Source organism: Rosa rugosa, chromosome 7 (genome assembly GCF_958449725.1).
Source record: "Rosa rugosa chromosome 7, drRosRugo1.1, whole genome shotgun sequence".
In the NCBI taxonomy this organism is placed as follows: Eukaryota; Viridiplantae; Streptophyta; class Magnoliopsida; order Rosales; family Rosaceae; genus Rosa; species Rosa rugosa.
The window spans coordinates 23,706,505-23,728,054 of record NC_084826.1 but is presented as its reverse complement, the minus strand read 5'-3'; the positions used below and the strand labels follow the sequence as shown (position 1 = coordinate 23,728,054).

Here is a 21,550-nt window from a genome sequence, read left to right as displayed (position 1 = left end):
GGTCATTTATGATGACGGACCCGTAACTGATTTAGGATTTAGGGAGGAGAGTTTGGGAGTTTATGTCCATCATCGGTTATTCCCATGTTATGTAATTTTGATTATTTTCAATAAAAGTTTATTATTCTCAAAAAAAAAAAAAAATCTGTTTACATTGTTATTATTATTTTCTGTTTTTACTGAATGTTTTAATGTATGCAAATAAAAGATAGTTTAAAAATACGTCTGCATTAGAGTTCATACAAATATTTTTCTAAATTAGCCATGTAGAAAGATTTGTTGCATGAAATAATGACATGGAATCATGGATTGTCACATCATATTGATGTCTAGGAGTTAGGCCTTAATTGAGGCCCCTGGGCATTAACCTTGATATTGCTCGGAGCTTCACCAAGTCCCCTTCCCTTCTTCTTCCCTCTGCTGTCTTCACCAGCTAAGCAGGGCACCATTGGAATATGGACAATATAAAATCCTGTGTTTAAAGTTTAAACAAAGGCGCGCTTTTATATCACGAAGAAATCTCCATTCGAGGTCACAGTGTCAAACATAAAATTCCATGGATACCCTTCTCTCCAACGCCTTGCTTCCCGCTTTTTACGTGCCCCAACGACCCTTCCCTCCATTGAAGAACACCTTCAGCAAGTCCTCTTCAATCCGAAACCCAAAACCCAGGTCACTCCATTTTTCTACCAACTCAACTCTTCCAGCCTCTCCACAACAAGCACAACACAGCCTTCTCTTCAATGAATGGCCTCAGCTCCTCAAATTCTCAATTGGGTCCAAAAATCTGATGCTGGGTCAGGCAATTCATGCCTTCTTACTCAAATGCCGGTGCCAAACTGACACCGACACATTCCAAGGCAACAATCTCGTCAACCTGTACTCGAAATTCAAAAGATTGGATGATGCACACCGGGTATTCGATGAAATGCCTGAGAGAAACACAATCACTTGGACTACTCTAATGAAGGGGTATTCTGAGGTTGGCGATTATGCATCTCTTTTTCGCATTGCTCGGGACATGTTTCGGGGAGAGGAGAAGTTTAATGAGCATACTTGCTCCGTGATTTTGGAGGCGTGTGGTTCACTAGAAGAGCCGAGACGTGGGGAACAGGTTCATGGTTTTGTTGTAAAAAGTGGGCTTCAGGACAACGTTTTTGTAGCTACTTCATTGGTCTCTATGTACTCTAGAAGTGACTGCTTGGGCAATGCCGAGAAAGTGTTCAGTGACATGGATTACAAAGATATTCAGTGCTTAAATTATATGATTTTAGAATATGGGAGGGCCGGCCTTGGAGAGAAAGCAATTGGGGTTTTTATTGATCTTCTGAGTTCTGGTATAGATCCAAATGATTATACATTTACTAATTTAATCAGTGCATGCAGCGGAGATGTGGGTGTGCATGAAGGCCGGCAATTACATGGGCTCGCTGTGAAGTATGGAATTATCTGTGAAACTTCTGTTGGAAATGCAGTTATAACAATGTATGGAAAGCATGGGATGATTGAAGAGGCCGAGACAATGTTCTATACAGTGGATGAGAGGAACTTGATCTCTTGGACAGCTGTTTTATCAATGTATGTCAAAAATGGCCCTGTTGATAAGGCTCTGGATGTTTTCTTGAAAGTACTTGATCTAGGCATTCATTGTGATTCTAGTTTTTTATGTACTATTCTTGATGCCTGCTCAGAGTGCAGAAATCTGGAATTGGGACGTCAAATCCACGCGTGTGTTACAAAACTTGGTTATTACTCTGGTGTTCATGTTGGGACAGCTTTGATAGACATATATGCCAAATGTGGGAACTTTCAATCTGCAAGACGGGTTTTCGATGGTCTTTCAGGTAAAAATACTGCCTCACTCAATGCAGTTCTGGCTGGATTCATGGAATCACATATACATGTTGAAGACGATCCCATTGTCTTATTTAATCAATCAAGATATGCTGGCATAATTCCAGATTCCATAACTTTTTCGAGGCTCCTTAGCTTGTCTGCTGAGGAAGCCTGCTTGGTTATGGGTAAGAGTCTTCATTCTTATGCTATCAAAGCTGGATTTGAAGCCAATTCCACTGTAGGTAATGCTATAATTACCATGTATGCCAAATGTGGTAGCATTGAAGAAGCTTTTCAAATGTTCAATGGTATGAATAGTCGTGATTGTGTATCCTGGAATGCCATAATTTCAGCATATGCTCTTCATGGAGAAGGCACCAAAGCACTTTCACTGTTTGAAAATATGAAGGAAGAAGGTTTTGCCCCTGATGGAATTACGTTGTTGGCTGTTCTTCAAGCTTGCAGTTACTCTGGATTATGGGAAACTGGGTTATGCTTATTCAACGAAATGGAGCCAAAATATGGGACTAGGTCCGTGATTGAGCACTTTGGTTGCATGGTCGATCTTTTGGGTCGGGCTGGGGAATTTTCAGAAGCCATCGATTTCATCAACACAAGTCCATTTCCAGACTCACCGATGCTTTGGAGAACTTTAGTCAATGTCTGCATGTTATGTGGGAATTTAAATTTTGGCATTTTAGCTTCAAAGCATTTGCTTGAGTTGGAACCTGATGAGGCTGGGTCATATATACTTGTTTCAAATATGTATGCTGGAGGAGGAATGTTTGATGAGGCTGCAAAAGTTAGAACTGTTATGAATGACTTGAAAGTAAACAAAGAAGCAGGTTGCAGCTGGATTGAAGTAGATAATAAGTTTCATTATTTTGTGGCAAGTGATATGGACCATCCGAAAAGCGATGAAATTTATGAGAAGTTGAATCTCTTGAAGATTCAAATAAAACTGAACAGTCATGATAGAAGTGATCTCTGTCTGGCTGCAGATCCTTTATAAGTAATCATTTTATCTTCTTCCTTGAATTTGCAGCAAGGTTGCTTTTATTCATGGACTAAAATTCTTAAACTTCATTGGCAGCGGATCGAGCATATGCAACTAGATCACTTCCCTAAGATGAAGAATACAATAAAGATGGATATCAGTCAAGGTGCTTCCCTACTGTAAGTGCTGTTTCTGATATCTTAAATGCTAGAGGAATAATTTTTGGGACATACTTGGAATCTAGTTAGATGTTAAGAAACGCCCTGGGCATGTAAACCTCCGGGGGATTGATCAAATCCCTTTTTGTTATGATCATGTTCTACCACGTGAAAGTAGAGTAGTGAGAAAAGGCAAGGTGTACATAACATCACCCACTACTTAATGTAAATGTTAAATTAATAGCGATGGAATTTGACACCTCAACCCAACTGGGGAGTCAGTTTGTGACAGTGTTCTGGCCTTCGCTATAATTTAGTTTCTATAACTTAGATATAATTTATAGTTCAATACAACAATGAAATGGAGTCGGTATTCTTCTTTAATACTGAATGTGAAAGAGATGATTAGCCCTATTGTAATCCACAAATGACAAGTAGCATTCGCTCTTTCAAAGTCCATTCCCTCCCACCCTGTTGTCAGCCAAACTCAAGCTAGAACCTTAAACAGTAAACAACCCATCATAAAAATGAAATTCAAGAGATTATTGGCAAAAATTGCAAACGTGGAAAATGGGAGAATGAAATATCCTTTGTTAGTGGGTTACATTCTTGAAAAATTGGATCCTTCCTTTTCGCCTTTTGTTCTACTAAACAAAGAATCCCGTACGAGTAGTAAGCTATTTGGGTGACAATATGTCTTTTGTCGGTGATAGATCATTTTCATAATTGCAAGCCTTGGACATTGCTAACACATTAGGGATCACTCAGTGGTCCATATTCATTATCTCAGACCCAAGACAGATTGCTTATACTGTTGTAGTCTTTTGTGTTGTTCTAAAACTTGAGGTGCATTTTATTAAGTGAAGTACTTTCATGCTAGTGAAAGTATGTTGTGACCAAGGCACTAAGCAAATTCACTTTAGAATGCTTTTCATTTGTTTATTTTGACTCCATAGAGTAATTTGTGGGTGTCTAAAACTCCTTCTAACGAGGATTCTACAGTAAAGAAGTTCTAAAATGTCATAGTTCTGCGGTTACCTTAAACCATAAATAAATAATTCAAAACCCACATAAAGAAGGACTCTGTCGCTACTGAAAGTTTCGATAGGTAATTTCATAACCTTCTTATCATTAGGTAAGGGATCGATCTTTTCATCAGGCATGCCTTCTAATATAACGTGTCTTTCTTCATTGCCAGGCATAAATTAGTCTGATCTTGGTTGGCAACTTGGCATACATTAGTCTGCGCTAGGTTGTTGCTCATTAGATAGAGCTCCTGGAGTTTAGCTATTTTGTTATAGTTATATGCTTGGAAAAGTCATAATCATTCGTCTCAACTGTGTGGTCACTTTTGAGATTCTGAAAAGATTTCAGATTGCTTAGTCTGATCTAGGTTGGCATACATTAGTGATTAGTCTGTGCTAGGTTGATGCTCGTTAAATAGAGCTCCTGGAGTTTGGCTATTTTGGTATAGTTAGATACGGGGAAAGTAATATAAGTATGTCACAGTTATTTAGATTCCTACATTTCATTACGTTTTCACTAATTCTCACTAATTCTAATAGAATTGTGGCCCTGTTCCATTCTGGTGGTAAAATGTGTGTATGCAGTGTTTGATTTTCCGGTTCCATATGAATATTAGTTTGCTGTACGTTTAGCTGATTACACAAGGAAATAGTACCATTCCATTTCATATATGGGAAGACGGGCATTACCTCATTAGGCACTAAGTGTACAAGACCCAAAAGGTTTCTTCACTACTCTAATTTAGCTAACAATACCATCCAAAATTCGAAGACACTTACAACACTCAGAAAGACCAATCAATCCAAAACACTCAAAATACATAGTTTGATCGTTTCCTTTGATGCCACTCTTCACTGCCCCATTTCATATATTTTGTTTTTTAATGAACTGCCCCATTTCATATAGGATGCCTTCTTTTCAAAAGGAAAAGGTCCTTATATGATTCTGGGGCAATTATTTTCCCTGACATATTTCATATTCAGGATTAGAAGAAGGACTTTTTGGCAGGTGCTCTTCCAACAGCTCTCATTAAATTGGCTATTTCAAGAACCCTGGCCACTTTTGTTCCTCTCTTAGCCTCAGCGGATGCCTTCCTCTCCTCTGCTTTTCTGTGAGCTTTGGCTATATCATTTTGCATCTTCTCGAAGGCCCTTGCTCTTTTCTCTTCCAACTTCCTCTGAACAATTCAAGTGATTTTGGGTACCAATGAGTATTCACTTTTCCCATTACTTCCCAATTTTGTGAAAAATCAGACCCAAAGACAATAACAAATTGTTTTTACACTGACAAAAATAGAAGTTATGAATAATATTCACTGAAACGAAGGATCAAAGTATATATATCAGATTATGATAAAGATGATAAGAGCGTATTAAACTATTACTGTTCTTATTAGGATTTGTTGATGACTATGATTATTTGTTTGACTATGAAGTACATGCTCAAAAGAGATTGATAATTGACTACCAAAGAAAGTGGTACTTTCCTAATTTCAGCTAATCACAAAAACCATCACGATCTTATCACAAAAATTTTCCTAAATAGAACTATGAAGATTTGCTTTGCTTACCTCAATTTTCTTCATCCATGTAGAAGCTTTCTGAACCTGCTCACTTTCCCAACCATTTATAACAGCATCCTCCCTCTTGAACCTGTTGTTAACCTTGGCAATCTTTGCGTTCTGCCACGCGGATATCTTTGATTCCACCTCTTCCTTCTTGACCACATGCACAGAAATCTCACCTTGATGCCCTTGATTAGTGCCAATCATGCTTGATGAAGAAGAGCCAGCCATGGTATTATTGTTAGCCCCGATACTTCTTGGAGAAGCAATTGGGTCCGAAGAGTGATAATTATCTGTTACTATAGCCAAGGGATTGGTCTCCTCCAGCATATTGTCCTCCTCTCCAATTCTACCCAATCCCAAGTTGTTTCCAGGATTATTTACAGCACCATCATTCATATCATTGTTACTAAAACTACTATTCGGAATTGTTGACCCTGCAACCACTAGAGCACTGAACTCTCTACTCATGGAAGTAAAATTCTCACTAGAAGCACCTTCAGTACTAGCCACGGACAGAGATGGTGATATCTGACCACCAGTTTCCCAAGCCTCTCTTTGACGGCCACCACTATTAGCAGCCTGCGGAGGATGAGGTGGTGTCAAGGCGTGGATATCCCGGACTATCTCATCGTCACCGTGATCATCATCTTCATGTTCACGGCTGGTGCCAACCCTTTGATCATTCAACATAGCAGTACTGGAATGAGATTCTGAGTTGTAACAGAGTTTAAGAGTTGGAAAAGTTGTCTACGCTTAGTGTTATATTGACAATGGTTTAGAGAGAAATATAAGCCACAAACACGGAAGGAGAACTGTGGAATTGAAAAGGAGGCTTGAAGTGAAAACCCATAACGTAAATAGACCGAGGGATGCTAATTATGCTAACAGGATAAAAAGGAGCTTTGGGTTCTAGCGTGAATTTTATTAAGATCCTAAATTTATGTCTTATTCTATTATTGCCTCACTGAAAAACATTATTCTAATTTGCACCCTTACTTGTATATGGATTTAGGGGTTTAAAAGGTCTAGTTAGAAGGCAACTACATATGCTGAAGTTAGTAGTACCTAGAATTACCAGATTTTTACCATATTTGGTTAGTTTTACCAAATCAGTCGGCTTTTGGTTGGTGGATTTCTTGCAAAGGTTAATTTGGGCCAGATCTTTTATTGGGCTTGCTGTTGTTGTATCTATTTCTATTCATGTTGTCCTGCTCCTAATTTTGGTGGCTTTTTGGGATAAGAAGTAGACAGCTCTTCTAATGAAAACCACTAAATTGAGAACTAGCTGAGGACTTTCTAATCAATAGTTCGGGAGACTTATTTTTCGATTACATTACGGCAAATCAACCATTAGATCCATTAGTAGATCACTTCTGAAAATTTTCTTCCAAATTGCTAATCGTGAAGGTATCGAAGTAGATCAAATCAATGAACAAACCAAATCTGTCAAACATGAACCGTTCATGTTCATAACTGATAAATCATGATTATGAATTTCTTAACGATTTTTAATTTGGTTGAAAAATTGCATAAATGATCTACATATAAATATATTAACATCTAACGGTTGATTTGTCGAAATGTAATAAAAAAGTGGGTCTAACACAAAAGTCTTCAACTAGTTCTCATTGTAATGGTCCTCATTAGAAGGGCTCCCATAACTAATATAATTGGGGTAATCAAGCTTTACGCCAAAGGAAAAAGATATTAATTGCTGTATCTCCTTCGAGACCGGACTTAGACTCAAATTTGGGATATTGACCATTTTTTAATAGCTAAAGGGACACAGAAAGCTTCAAGGCCTGAGTTCATGGTTTTTAATTCGCAGTTGGTTGAAAGCCTGATATTTTTGTACTGATTGTGTTAGAAGATAGCTAAAGTTACTTAATTGGTATCTCTCATTATTGTGTTCTAAATATGGTGTGGCATCATGTGTAATCTTCGATCTAATTTTTAATATACATTTTCTTTTAAACATAAACATCAAGAGAACCTTCCGAAATAATATCAGGAGTCTCCACAAAAATCTATGTATTCTAATAAGTACCAATTAGCAAAGAGTGCACGAATGGCTACTCCATTTGCTTTGACTTATTGGTTCATAGACTTGCACAACTTCTTCCCAGTATCAATCTTCATCAAAGGACAATAAAAAGTACGATAAAAGTGTGAGAACCCAACACCGTAGCTTCACTGAATTTCAACCATAGTAGCCTCTGGAGAAAATACGAAATTATTGGGGAAGAATCTTAAATAAGTAAACAGAGGCACACCAATTTGCAAAGGTACTCTTGATCAAAAATCTTAACAATATTTAATTAGTGTCGGCCGAAAGAGGTTAGATCACAAAATGAAAAGGAAAGATTTTTAGAGAGCCCACAAATAATAATTGGGTTAAGTGGAGATGCGTGTCACACGGTATTGTGGAGCACACGTGGCGTAAACCCATTGAACCATATACCCATCAGGATTGATTGATTAGGGTTTGTTACTTCCATGCAAGGGCATACCGCACAGGACACGCGTACGGTGAAGAATGGTTACCAATTTAGGTCTTCACATTTCCCACGTCTCACGTGCCGGAGTAATCAAATCGATTATTAGACTAGTATTATCAAATGTGCTCCTTTTGGTTTGGAATGGTGCAGTGGCTTTCAGTGTTTAGTCTTATTTTTCTGGGTACGGTTTGAACAACCAATTATAGATCAACATTTGGGAATTAGCTTTCTTCGGAGCTATTCAGTGATGTAATTGGAAGTGTGCATTTGGAAGTGGAATTTGACAAGCGTCCATCATTACCATTAATATAACAATGTTTGGTGGATAGTTGTTTGCATCTTGATTGGAGATTTTGGAACTAAGAGTTGGGTGAGAACGACCCCTTCATCTGTCTATTATGTGAGCTGGTGATAGTTCATGTTTAAGGTCAATTAGTTAAAGACTCGAGAACTTGCTGGGAATCAACGATGGAAGTCCAATATTTCAAAGGGTGTTAATTAAATTAAATTAAAAGTATTAAACCATGAATTTTTCTTGTTTGCTAAGACATTGAAACCCGTATATGTTTCTTTTTTGCTAAGGTAAACCATGTTCTGGCCATTTCGAACATATAGATGAGCAATCGTTTTTTTTTTTTTTGTTTTGATGGCTAGATGAGCAATCGTTTGTTTCGAACTGAAGAAACAACTTTTGTGAGGCGGTCAATTGCATGTGGTGGGTGATATATTTTTCATGCTTCTATTGAGAATGTTGTGAAATTTTTACCAAAAACTAAAAAAAATAATCAAGAACTTTGACAATGTACTGTACCATATTACAACTGACAGACAACAAGAAATAATTAGAAGATGCTAATTTAAGTTCTCTCTTTTATGTTGGTTCTTTTTCATTTTTATTATTCCAAGTGGTTCACCAATAAACTCATAAAATTTTAATGGATCATTTAGATAAAAAGTTGAGAATAGAGCCATATAAGCAGTGGCGGAGTCAGAATTTCATATCAAGTGGGGCACTCAGAAGTTTTAAGAAAAAAAAAAATTAAAATTTAAAATATATACCAAAACTTTAATAAAAAATAAAAAAATAAGAATAAAATTGAGGTAAGATTAATATTTTTCTTAAAATTACATATTTAAAATATTTATAGCTTTAGATATTAGATAAATGAGAAATTGTCACGCCCCGGATTTTGAATAACAAATCCAAATCTGAAACATGAATTAATACAACTCACATAAATACAACCTGAATTTTTTTCTCAAAACAACCACACTTCACACCTCTCAATATTACAATAAATCAAATCCTCAAGTTAATTATTACAACACACTCTCACCAAATCAAATTCTAAGGCTCAATGAGCTTAACTCACCTCACTATTACAAATGCTGTAAAACTATAACAAATACTCTAACCCGCTCGATCACCGCCCTGATTCTCCTGACCTGCAGGATTACCCGCTACACCGTTTGAATAGTGTACCGGGATTGCAACAATACAAACCCGGTAAGCTTTTTGCAAAGCTCGTATGAGTAAACGAAAGGATTGCACGATTTAAAGTAACACAATCAACTCAAGCACATTTTAATTTTGTTTTGCATAAGAATTGAAGTGTACAACGTCACTTCAAGCATCAATCAACTCACATCTCATCATGACTACTCAAAAATAAACAACTTCTTACTCAATATATACTCACAGGCTTATGATTTATTTATATAAATCATCCCATGCAGTATATTATACTTACAGGCTTATGATTAATTATATTAATCACCCCATTCAGTATATCATACTTACAGGCTTATGATTAATTATATTAATCATCCCATTCAGTATGTGATGTCATACCCAAGGGCATATGATAACTCGTTTATCCCCCAAGCAGTATGATGGCAGACAGACTAGAGCTCTAACTGTATCGTAAAGTGTCACCTGGGCCAAGGTTCACCTTACGAATGACTGCTTTTCTCAATTCACTCGACTCCTCATTTAATTCATCTCAACGACTCAACTATCGCACTTTACTCAATTACCCATTATCATAGACAACACAACATCTAAGATAAATCACATATTCCAAAGGGTAATGCTCAAAATATAACTCAGTAAATCACACCATCCAATATATATTCCACGTAAATATATATATATGTAGTCACCCACACAAGAGTGACCACTAATACCAACTATAGTTCACATGCAATAAAATCTAGAAATTCATTTTTTTATAGTTAAATACATTTTACTTACCTATGGACCGTAGTCGATCAAGTCCATATAATTTAAAACAAATATTTATTTTCATAAAACAATTTCCACAATTTCTCAATTAAATAAAATCACCGAATTTCGGTTCGTGAATGAACCATGTGCGATTTACTCACCTCTAATCCAGCTGCATCTTCTTAACAGCTCAACAACAATTTCACAAATTGTCCGCCAAATCGATCCGTCAATCACCTAATCCAACACGATCTTAACTTAGCAATTTATTCAAAAACCACACAAATACAACAATCCAACGGTCGGATTCTAAATTAATGATGATCCAACGGTCGGATCGAAATTATACGATGATCCAACGGTCGGATCCTCACGGATCGCCCTCAGGATCATCCTCCAAAATTATCACGAAGATCCAACGGTTGGATCTTCCTGAATCGTCCTTACAAACATCTCCACAAATTTATACGAAAATCCGACGGACGGATTCTCACGAATCGCCTCGCTAATCACTGTTTTACATTTATACGAAGATCCAACGGTCGGATCTTCGCCCATGACCACACAAAGTCACTGGGACAGTCATAAGATCATCATATCAAAACTACAAGTCCATCTGACGGTCCTAACTTCACAGATCACAAATCTAACGATCGAAATCGATCGAAACTTAAAAATTCATAACTTAATCATACGATATCCAAAAATTGTGTATAATATATCGAAATGATCGTATTGAAATATAGAATCTAAAAATGTACAGAAACTATATTTTTGACCCCCGGAGGTGGCCGGAAAAGGGACGCCGGAGTTAGGGCAGAGCCGCCGCCGACCACCGCCAATGGTGTCGGGGCCGGGCTGCTCCTCTTCCTCTCATCATGCTTAACAACTTTCATAACTATCATGTAAGCTGAAAATGACCGGAAGTGGTTGAAATTACCTAAAACAGTCGAGGTGGCCGGAAAATTTCCAGAATCCGGCGAAATTTGCAGAATCCGGCAAGGCTTGATTTCGACGTCAAAACTTCAATTTCAGGCTTCGATCCCTTCTAGAGAGTTGTTAAGAACATCAAGGAGAACTCAATGGTTCAAGAATCAATCAAAACGATGCACTACAGCTCGAGATATACCGATCGAAAGATTTTCGTTTCGGATTGAAAACTTACCGAGCTCCGACGAACGTGAAACCGGTCACTCTAGGTGCAATCCTCCTAGTATGATGATCAGTAGGTTGAGGGGAGTTCATGGAGCCAAGGATCGGAAGTTTTGGTGGCCGGAGCTAGGAGAAAACCGGCGTTGACCAAAATCGAGCTTAAATCGAAACCGGGCCGCCGCCGCCGCTAGGGGCCGTGCCGCCGTGCAAGGCTGCCACAGACAGGTGCGCAAGGACCATACGAAGCCAATGGAAGAAGTTTGGTGAGGATCGGTGGCCGGAGGAGGAAGATATGGCCAAACGAAAATCGGAGGCGATTTCCGGCGGGGACGAGGGCTGCAGCAGCTTTTTTCTATTTTTGTAAATTCTGAAACTATTTTCGGAAATTTCCGAAAATGGAAGCTTTATACTAAATTGAAAACTTTTTCAAAAAATCATAACTAATTCATACGAACTCCGATTTTTGCGTTCCGCATATGCCCGCGATCGTATCGACGAGCTCTACAACTTTCATGAAGGGAGTTTTCCCAAATTTTGAACGTATAAAAAGTCAACTTTCGCGAGCCCCTAAATAACGTTCGTTTTCGAAAATTAATCGTTCGAACTAATTCCACAACTTCTCCAAGCCTCGTACTCGCTCCCACTATCGTGAAATCAATTCTAAAAATCCACGGAATTTAATTTAGATTTTTCGGGGTATTACAGAAATTTTGATAAATGACCTATTTTAAACATTCAAATTGATTTTTAACCATATTTTCCAAAAAGTTGAAAAATAACCATATAAAGGGATCAAAAGTCCCAAATACCCTCACTTAAATTTCTCTCTCTTTTCCCAACCGGCATGCTTCTTTCTCTCTCTTTTCCCAACTTGCGTGCTTCATCATTCATTCATGATCGGATTCAAGAACTCTATCAAATACCCAAGTTGCTCTCTCTCTCTCTCTCTCTCTCTCTCTCTCAAAGCATCTCCAACAACTTCTCTATAATTTCTCTATTATAGGGAAGCAAAAATTAAAATCTCTAAAAAAATTATGCTTCAACTCCAACAGATTTTCTATTTTACAGATTCCATAATTCTTCTCTAAATCATTCCCTAAAATTTTACAAATTGCTGTAAATATAGAAAATTTTGTTTTCTCTCTCATCACTATCTCTATTTTAGAGATAAATATGGAGAATCTGTTGAAGCAAAACTACCAATTTTTTCCCTAAAATGGAGAAAAATTAAGATATGGGAAAACTGTTGGAGTTGTTCTCATATGAAGATTGAGAGAGAACTTCTGTCTTAAGTTGCAATAAATGGTTCTTCTTGAATCTCATCCTTTGGGTACTCCACCCAGATCGTACAAAATAGTAGATTATCAAGGTCTTCTAGCTTTGTCACTATCATGCTTGTAACTTGATATTGTACCTTGTACCCATGCATGTTAATTTGCTGTTTTCACTGGGCTACTTGCTCTTGTAACGTGCTATAGTAGTTTGAAGGGATAACCACTACCAAGGCTTCTGTTGATGACATAATTCATGAGCACAGTATTTTGTCGACAAACAAATTAATCTCTACTACTATAAAGCCAGGCCCTTTTTTGGTGTCAAAGGCTTCACCAAATTTTCAATTGTCGAAAAAACCAAGGTAACAAAAAAATCTCAAAGTTATAAAAATAATAGTTTCAATAGGCATGACTGTAAAACCCTATGAAACACTACCATCTAAGTTTCTAACCTACAATGAGAGAAGCAGAGAAAAAACTACTTCGTTAATATGAAAAACTGCCACACGCACGATCTTAGAGAATTTGGACGTTGTGGTAGTTTTGGAGCAAAGATGGTTTCATCGTGTATTTATCCCTGTCAGTTTATAGAAAAGAAGAAACGCAATCCAGAAAGAGACAACAAGAGAACTCAAACCTAGAATGAGCAATAGAGGAAAATCAAATTCGGGTATGAAAGTCCTTATTCGGCATGAGCCTAATTGTTCATTGGATGATGATACGGTTTCATCCATTGATTTTGGGATTTCCTATCTAATTGGTTTTTTCTTTCTCTGTGCTTTAAGGGATCTTGAACATGAGTAATTTCTGTATAATGTGAAATCTCTTGGATTCCAGGTATTGGTTTTTCTTTTTCTTCTGATCCACATTCGATTGCTTCTCAACATATTTTAGTGTTGTTTTAAATAAATAAAAAAATAGGAGGAGAGCAGCTTGCATAATCGTGGGAATTGAGAAAGATCAGAAGAAATGATACGAGTTACAAAAACCTTAATAGGGGCAGTTAAGACTTTTGATTCATTAATATGGTCATTTTTCAACTCTTTGAAAAAACATGGTTAAAAGTCAATCCACACACCTAAAAGAGGTCATTTATCAAAATTTCTCTAGATAAATTATGGAGACATAGTTTATTTTTAACTTTTAAAACTATAAAGGAAAAATTGTGTTAACGCTCTTAAAAAGCCAACGCAAGTGATTCGAACCTGGGACCAATTGAAACCAGTTGAAAAATCCTTGCCACTACGCCAAGTTGGCTCGCAGTAAAATTTGCAAACTCTAAGCAACTTATTCTTTGTTTTCATATACAGAAAGTAAAAAATATATATATATAAAATTCAGTGGGATACGGGACCCACTAGGTCCCCACGTGGCTCCGCCCCTGCATACAAGTCTCTTAATTTTCTTAGAGACACAACCAACGAGTTATAATAATTACGTAGAAGCTAGAACAATATAAATGAATGACTCAAGTCAGTTCAATTGTAATGTAGCCAAATATTGCTTGTTTAAAACTAGTTAGATCTTAAAATTTTGAAACGAATTCATACTGATATAAGCTAGCCGGATAATATCCTCTTCAAAAATACAAAGTCTAAATGGCATAGTATAAATTAAATCTTGATGATACTGATGTTTTACCGTACTTAATATCTTTATAAATGGGTAATTGTATGCAACTTCTTTTCTCCTAATTGAAGTGCATGCTTTCATCATGTTACATTTTTGGAGCAATATTGGTTGAATCGATTGTTAATTTCCATTTCATTAGTTTATTGTAATGTCGATATCTCCAACACAGTAGAGATAGAGATACTAAGTGGATATAATTAACTTTGATGGTCTTTCCAATGTCATGAAACAATGTCGTAATTGGTCAATCAAATGTGACAGTCCATATGAAATAATCCAAATATGCCTTTAGTTTGGATTCCTTTATCATGGGAATGGTATATTTGCATTGGTTTCTATCCCAAATTTCGAGTATCATTGTGCATGGACATTTTCAGAATCTCTCCAGATATGTACAACATTCTAGTAGTTAATTACAAGGCTGAAGGCTCTCATACAGTTAAGACAAAAAGAACAGATTCTTCGCTGGCCCTTAATTGCCAGCAGGTTACAAATAACATGCTTATTTCGACTTTCTTTGATTCTATGCAATATTAGATTTTTGTGAACATCCATCTCTGCAGCCTGCACAAAGTTACCATGTTTCTTATTATTAGCTGCAGGAAAACAGCCTTTAGCATCTTCATTTTCATCAATTTTCTTTCTCTCTTTGTTAATCCCCTTTCGTTCAATCTATCCCGATTCAACCCTGACACAAAGAACATACTGTATGAAGGCGACGCCACACCTAGAGAAGGAAATGTCGAACTCACCCCAGTCACTGAATTGCTCCGCGTAGGGCGGTTTACTTATACAGAGCCTTTCCACCTGTGGAACTCTGCTACCCGGTCAGTAGCACACTTCAGTACCCATTTCACTTTCCTGATCGATACTAATGGAAAAAAAAATTACTCTGATGGATTTGCTTTTTTCCTTGCTCCTGTTGGCTATCCAATTCCACCCAACTCTGCTGGTAGTGTTCTTGGATTATTCAATAGCACCACTGCATTGTCCCATAACCAAATTGTCATGGTTGAGTTTGATACATTCCAAGATGATTGGGATCCCCCGAGACCCCATGTTGGGATCAATGTAAATAATATCTCATCAGCCATTACTGCCAGCTTGAATTTCAGCAGCACCAAGGTGGTTGAGGCATGGATAACTTACAACGCTACCACAAAGATCCTCAGTGTTCTTTGGACTGACGAGGACACCCTAAATCCTAGTACTACTCCTCTTTCTTACCAAATCGAATTCCCCAATATTTTGCCAGAATGGGTTACAGTTGGGTTTTCAGCTGCTACCGGAAAACACATTGAGAACCATATAATAAAATCATGGGAATTCAATTCCAAGTTGGATTCTGATGAGGTGAATAATATAGGAAAATGGAAGACATTCTTGATAGTGGCAGTCACTGCTATTCCTTTGTTTATTTTGGTACTTGGTGTGGCCTTGTGTTGGTTGTTGGTAAACAGGCAGATAAATAAGAATATTGAAGGACATGAATACCACTTCAATGCTGCAGTGCCTTCTGTAACTAGGGATCTCGAGAGACTATCCTTGCCAAGACGATTTTCTTATCAAGAATTAGTTGCAGCCACCATTGGTTTTGCAAATGATAGAAGGCTAGGCCAAGGAGGCTCGGGACAGGTATATAGAGGAGTCATACCAGATCTTGGCTGTGTGGTTGCTGTGAAGAGAATCTTTGCTGAATCTGAGAACCAGGAGAAAATTTTCATCAATGAAGTGAAAATCATAAGCCGCTTAATACATAAAAACCTGGTGCAGTTCATTGGATGGTGTCATGAGCAAGGTGAATGTTTACTTATTTATGCATACATGCCGAATAGCAGCCTTGATGCTCATCTCTTTGGCAGTAGAGCAACCTTGCAATGGGATTTCCGGTACAAGATAGCCTTAGGCTTAGCTTCGGCCCTTCATTATCTACATGAAGATGCAGAGCAATGTGTTCTTCACAGGGATATTAAATCAGCTAACATATTGTTGGACAACGATTTTAGCACTAAGCTTGGGGATTTTGGGATCGCTAAGCTTGTAGATCCGCGGTTGAGGACTAGGACAACAGGGGTGGCAGGGACTTTCGGCTACATGGCCCCGGAATATGCTTTTCAAGGGAGGGCTAGCAAAGAGTCGGACATGTTTAGTTTTGGAGTTGTAGCCTTGGAGATTGCTTGTGGAAGGCAGACTTATTACGATGGAGAATATCACATGCCACTTTTCGAGTGGGTTTGGCAGTTTTACCTTGCAGGAAATGTTCTCAAGGCAGCTGACGAGAGATTGGATATGAAATATGATCCAAGTGAAATGGAATGCTTGTTAATCGTGGGATTATGGTGCACTCACCTCAGTAGTAAGGAGAGACCAAAAGCAGGACAAGTGATGAAGGTTCTGTTGCTTGAAGCGCCATTGCCACAACTTCAACGTCATAGGCATACGCATCATCACGGTCTATATGAACAATAGCACAACCCGGCCAGTAACTTCATCCTTGTACAAGATTATTATTAGAACATTTATTTCTAAAGTTTTCGGTTTCAAAGTACCATATGAGTTACGGAATATTTTGACAATATTGCTGTTCTACTAGCTAGCTACTTCTCTTTGTTGCTTGTATGAAAGAGACCATGCGAGGGAAAATCAAAGAACATAACAGAAAAATCATTCCCAAAAGAAAATCAGAGGAAGAAAATAAATTAAATCATATCTAATTCCTTTTGAGTAATAACCAGCTGAAACTTTCACCAAAAATAATAAATAAAAAAACCAACCGATATTGAGATAGTCTTCGATCTCCCTAATTAAAGTTCACTTGAACTAATTGTGATGGCCGAAATCACCCTATCATAGGATCTGAAGAGATATTCAGAGACTCTACTCCAATGATCAACCAACCGTCATCTTCTTCTTCGTGCTTAGAATCAGAAGAACCATCTTGTTGCACTTCATGGTTACTATGCGGCTCATGTTCCATGGCGTCATGCACAGGTAAACTGATCACTAGTTGTTGTAGTAGTGTTACTTGGACCAACAATTGATGTTGATGTTACTTTGTTACGACCTATAGGATTCTCCAACTGATATTGTATCTCATTCTCAAGCTTCCTGGCCACCTTAAGCGTAAAGATCTTGCACAAAACACAATCATCCAACTACGTACAAAAATAATTAGTTAGACATCTAAATAGGGAGTTTGGTAAAACTTTGGGATTATCCAATAGTGATTATGTCTTGAGAAAATATGTTGTGATTAGTAATGGTTTATAGTTGAAAATTATGTTAAAAGTGAAAGACAATTAACAGCTGATGAATTTTAAATTAAGAACAATTAAAATAAAGAAGATCAAACATGATTACAAGTAGAGCATTGTGAATAAGCATAGTTATCAATAACAAAAATGATCGAGTCACTGGATCTAGAATGCGGATAATGTTAGAACGGTATGAGCACCACAAACAAGCCCGTTCGAAGGTGCAGCAAAAGAGGGCTATGGCTATCCACATATATGCGGTGTAATTGTAGAAGAGAAAGACTATGTACATATATCTATGATCCTATCTATATATGCACATACAAAATGGGCTATCTATCGAAAGAAAATTGCATCTATATATATTTGTGGTACCTTGATACGAGTTTTGCCATTTGTATTAATATTTGGAGGAATAATTGCTTCATTGATTGTATATTCATTCATTTTCCACCCTGTCTTATTTCCGTTTGGATATTTCCCTTCATAAAATTCCAGACTCGTCCTGTACCCAACTACTTCATTATTCCTATCTTTGATGGGGTTGCTCATTCTTGGCTTCCAAAAACCATTCGGTGCAACTCGATTTGGTCGAGAACTGTTCACATACTTTCGGGTAATAGGAGTGAAATAGTACCATTCACTTTCTCTAAGGAGGTCGTACATAGCTGAGAACATAAAAGGAAACAGAAACGTATTATTCTATCATCACTACAAAAGAAAAAAAGAGAAGGACAAGAGAGGGTTTGTTTCTTAACCATGAACAAGTTAACAGTAAGCACAATTTAGAATCTCCATAATGAACAAAGTTTAAACGAGTTTGCAAATCATTGCCAGGAAGAAGAAGAAAAAGAAGAACAAAATCGGCAAGAAATTACTGACCGGTAAGGTCTCGAGGATGGTATTGGTAAATATTAACATAACGAATCCTGTTAATGGGCAATGGTTCGTTCAATAACTTCTTCCTCAAGTAACATAGAATCAAGACTTCATCGGTCGGAACAAATCGAAAACCGGGTGGCATCGAATTAAAGTAATCATCAGTCTCATTCAAGACTACTGGAACCATGTTGTTCGACATGGAGCTTAGCTTGTTTCCCTGATTATTGTTAGGGCCGGTTAAGAATTGAGAAAAGTTTCCCCAAAGAAAAAGAATTGAGAAAAGTTAGCTAGACCAAAGACGCCTTTTATAGCGACGCCATTGAGTATTATTAATGAGGCGCGCGGAAAGTTTGAGCGGTATGAGTTTGTGTAGAATTAGGTTTCTAAAATTACATGTGATGTATATCTTTAGGAGAGAGCTTGATTGAAAAGTTTGGGGTTATCAAGGGTCTTAAAATTTTATATTTATTTTGCTGGAGGTTCGGTCTCTTTCAATATAAAATAAAATAATTAAAAAACTCCGAGTAACCAGTAATCTGATACTACCTGAAAAGGCTCCGAATACAGTCAAAAACCTTCTCCAATTTATTTATGATCCTAAAGGAGGCTGCTACATAGAGGAGTTGTTCCCAAGACTACCAACAGAAACAACTATTGGATCAAAATGAAAGACAACAAAGGAACCGACAGCACCAGTCGACCGGAACTAGCCATACCAGCAACAGGACCTCTACCGTTGTCAACAGGGATATTGGCAGTAAAATGGCTGACTGCCACCACTGCAATCCAGCTAGAAAAACCTCAAGCGAGGTCTCATAAGAAGGCCACCAACAGCATCACCATAATTGCTTTAAAAAATAAAGGAGTTAGATGAAAACTCCTGAAGAGACAACTACGTACGAAACCCTTCCATCCGAAGCAGTAGGAACCCGATATGTCCATCCAGACCAGTACAAGAAAAAGAACGTACCACCGGATCGACACGACCAACTATGAACACCGCCGTGACAAGACTACAGCATTGCTCATCCTCGCTCCGGGAGAGTCTCACAGCCATTCTTGATAACCCGACCTGTTGCCGGGATCTCAATCGTACCCCATCCATAGAAAGCTAGCGGTGCAGATTGAGGAGAAAAAGTAGACAAAAGCCTACTCAAGAATTAAAATATCAATTTATACAGATTTATCGAAACTTTGAAAGAAGAAGATATCGGAGAATATTGAGGATATTCTGAAGAAAAAAAAATTGAAAAAATTCAAGTTATTGGATTTACATATAAATAAATATAAATGTCAACTTTATCTACGACTCTATGTGGTTGAAAAGACGCTCGCTGGTCTACGAAAGGATAATAATCAAACCAAGACATATAATCCATGTAGTACGAATTGTAATGATGAATATGATAGTTATAGATCTATTTGGAGTTGCCGACTATTTCCCTTATAAGAGGATAGTAAGGATGAATCTAATTGGATGACTGGTCATGTACTTTTTCACATGCGCGTTATATTCATAAGTGTTATAGCCAAATTGATTGTTGCCTTCATGAGATTCATATGAGGTCCCACTTCACTTTGTGCTTAAATTGACAGAGTCAAAACTTAAGGCAATTGAAGCAACATCAGATGAGGTATTTTGATCGTCAGTTGCACCTCTAATCCTCCTCCCATAAATAATATTCTCTTGAGCATCATGACCTACTATTTTAGCTCCATAGTCTTCATCTTAGGTGGCATGATCAAAATTAATTTAACAGGTAAATTGATTCAATCCTCCGCCTATAGAAGATTGTCCATATTCATACCCTTGACCTCCACCACCTTTTCCACTTCCACCATCTTCATCATCATCTGAACTATGTATTTGAGAAAGATGAAGTGAGTGAGTTACTTTTTGAAACATGACTCTATGACGTTTGTTTTATTTTGCTAAAATTGCTCCAAGGGGATTGCTTCTCACCCAAATTCATTTTGGGGAAATTTCTCCTCAGCCAAATTTCTCTCGAGGAGCTAGATTACTCCTCATTCCCCTTGAGATAATTACTCCTTACCTATATGTTCGCCTTGAGAGGATTTTTCCTCACACATATTCGCATTTAGAGAATTACTTCTTAGTTCTCACCTAGATTTTCCTTGAGGAGATTTCTCCTCACCAAGATTCGCGTTGAAGGAATTTCACCTCACCCAAACCAACCTTGAGAGGTTTCACCTCGAGACATTTTTCCCAACTCTATAAGTCTACATTTCATAATGAATATTTCTTTGTGAATAATTGAGTAACTTTTTGAATTTTTTATTTTTTATCTTATCAGATTTCGCAAATATATCTTCATTTTATCAGAATATATCTCAAATATCTTATATATTAAGGATATTTGATGATATCAGAGAAATTTGACATTAAACAGTGGAAAATAAGATATTTTCCCTCTATGATATATTGGTCACTCAAAAAAGGGATATATTGGAGGATATATCAGAGATTTAGTAGATATTTCAATCCTTGAGCCTACTTATGATAGACATTGCTGAACTAAACCGCCATCACTCTCTCGAGAGACTGAGAAGAGTCTGAGGTCAATCCAAAACCAAAGTGCAGAGGCGCCATCTAAAAATTCTAGGGAGAGCCTACCAAAAAGAAAAATTATTTTTTCTTTCATTTTTCTTAAGTGAGTGAAATCCATACTCTTCATTTTACAATCCACACTCAATGTTTCCTTGTTAGTATTTTAAGTTATGTCTTTTTATAGCGTGGATTGTAAAAATGTGATGTTAAGATACTAAAGGAGAAAACATGGAGTGTGAATTTTACTCCCGGAATCCTTACCCCTTTCTTAATAAAAATACCAATAAAATTGCATAAATTCTTGGCCAAAGATATATGTGATATATGTTACTAGAGTATGTAAAGGACGAATTTGATGCCTTGTTCAGTAAACCGAACTCCTTGTCATCACCCTTCAGATGGCCAAAACGCATTTATTAACTCCACGTTATAAGGACAAAGAAATCTCTTACTACATCACATCCCTCTTCCATTGAAA

General features: G+C 37.3%; 3 protein-coding genes across 3 annotated transcripts; 2 read left to right on the top strand and 1 right to left on the bottom strand.

The window, feature by feature from the left end:
* Positions 1–322: 322 nt before the first annotated feature.
* Positions 323–3,342, top strand: LOC133721264 (putative pentatricopeptide repeat-containing protein At3g01580). The gene is made up of 2 exons (XM_062147828.1): positions 323–2,848; positions 2,930–3,342. The coding sequence occupies exon 1, from the start codon at positions 557–559 to the stop codon at positions 2,846–2,848; it is 2,292 nt and encodes a 763-aa protein (XP_062003812.1). The 5' UTR covers positions 323–556; the 3' UTR covers positions 2,930–3,342.
* A 1,311-nt stretch (positions 3,343–4,653) lies between these two features.
* LOC133722081 (remorin 4.1-like) lies at positions 4,654–6,439 on the bottom strand. The gene is made up of 2 exons (XM_062148899.1): positions 5,588–6,439; positions 4,654–5,194 (listed from the first exon to the last, which is right to left on the bottom strand). Exons 1-2 carry the CDS (start codon positions 6,272–6,274, stop codon positions 5,003–5,005), a joined length of 879 nt encoding a protein of 292 aa, XP_062004883.1. The 5' UTR covers positions 6,275–6,439; the 3' UTR covers positions 4,654–5,002.
* Positions 6,440–14,855: 8,416 nt separating this feature from the next.
* Positions 14,856–16,927, top strand: LOC133723473 (L-type lectin-domain containing receptor kinase IX.1-like). Its single transcript, XM_062150292.1, has one exon. The coding sequence runs from the start codon at positions 14,947–14,949 to the stop codon at positions 16,834–16,836; it is 1,890 nt and encodes a 629-aa protein (XP_062006276.1). The 5' UTR covers positions 14,856–14,946; the 3' UTR covers positions 16,837–16,927.
* The last annotated feature ends 4,623 nt before the right edge of the window (positions 16,928–21,550 follow it).

Coding starts and splice junctions, on each gene's coding strand:
- LOC133721264 (XM_062147828.1), top strand. CDS start 557: ATGGATACCCTTCTCTCCAACGCCTTGCTTCCCGCTTTTTACGTGCCC.
- LOC133722081 (XM_062148899.1), bottom strand. CDS start 6,274: ATGTTGAATGATCAAAGGGTTGGCACCAGCCGTGAACATGAAGATGAT. Junction 5,195..5,587: donor CATGGATGAAGAAAATTGAG/GTAAGCAAAGCA, acceptor TGAATTGTTCAG/AGGAAGTTGGAAGAGAAAAG.
- LOC133723473 (XM_062150292.1), top strand. CDS start 14,947: ATGTTTCTTATTATTAGCTGCAGGAAAACAGCCTTTAGCATCTTCATT.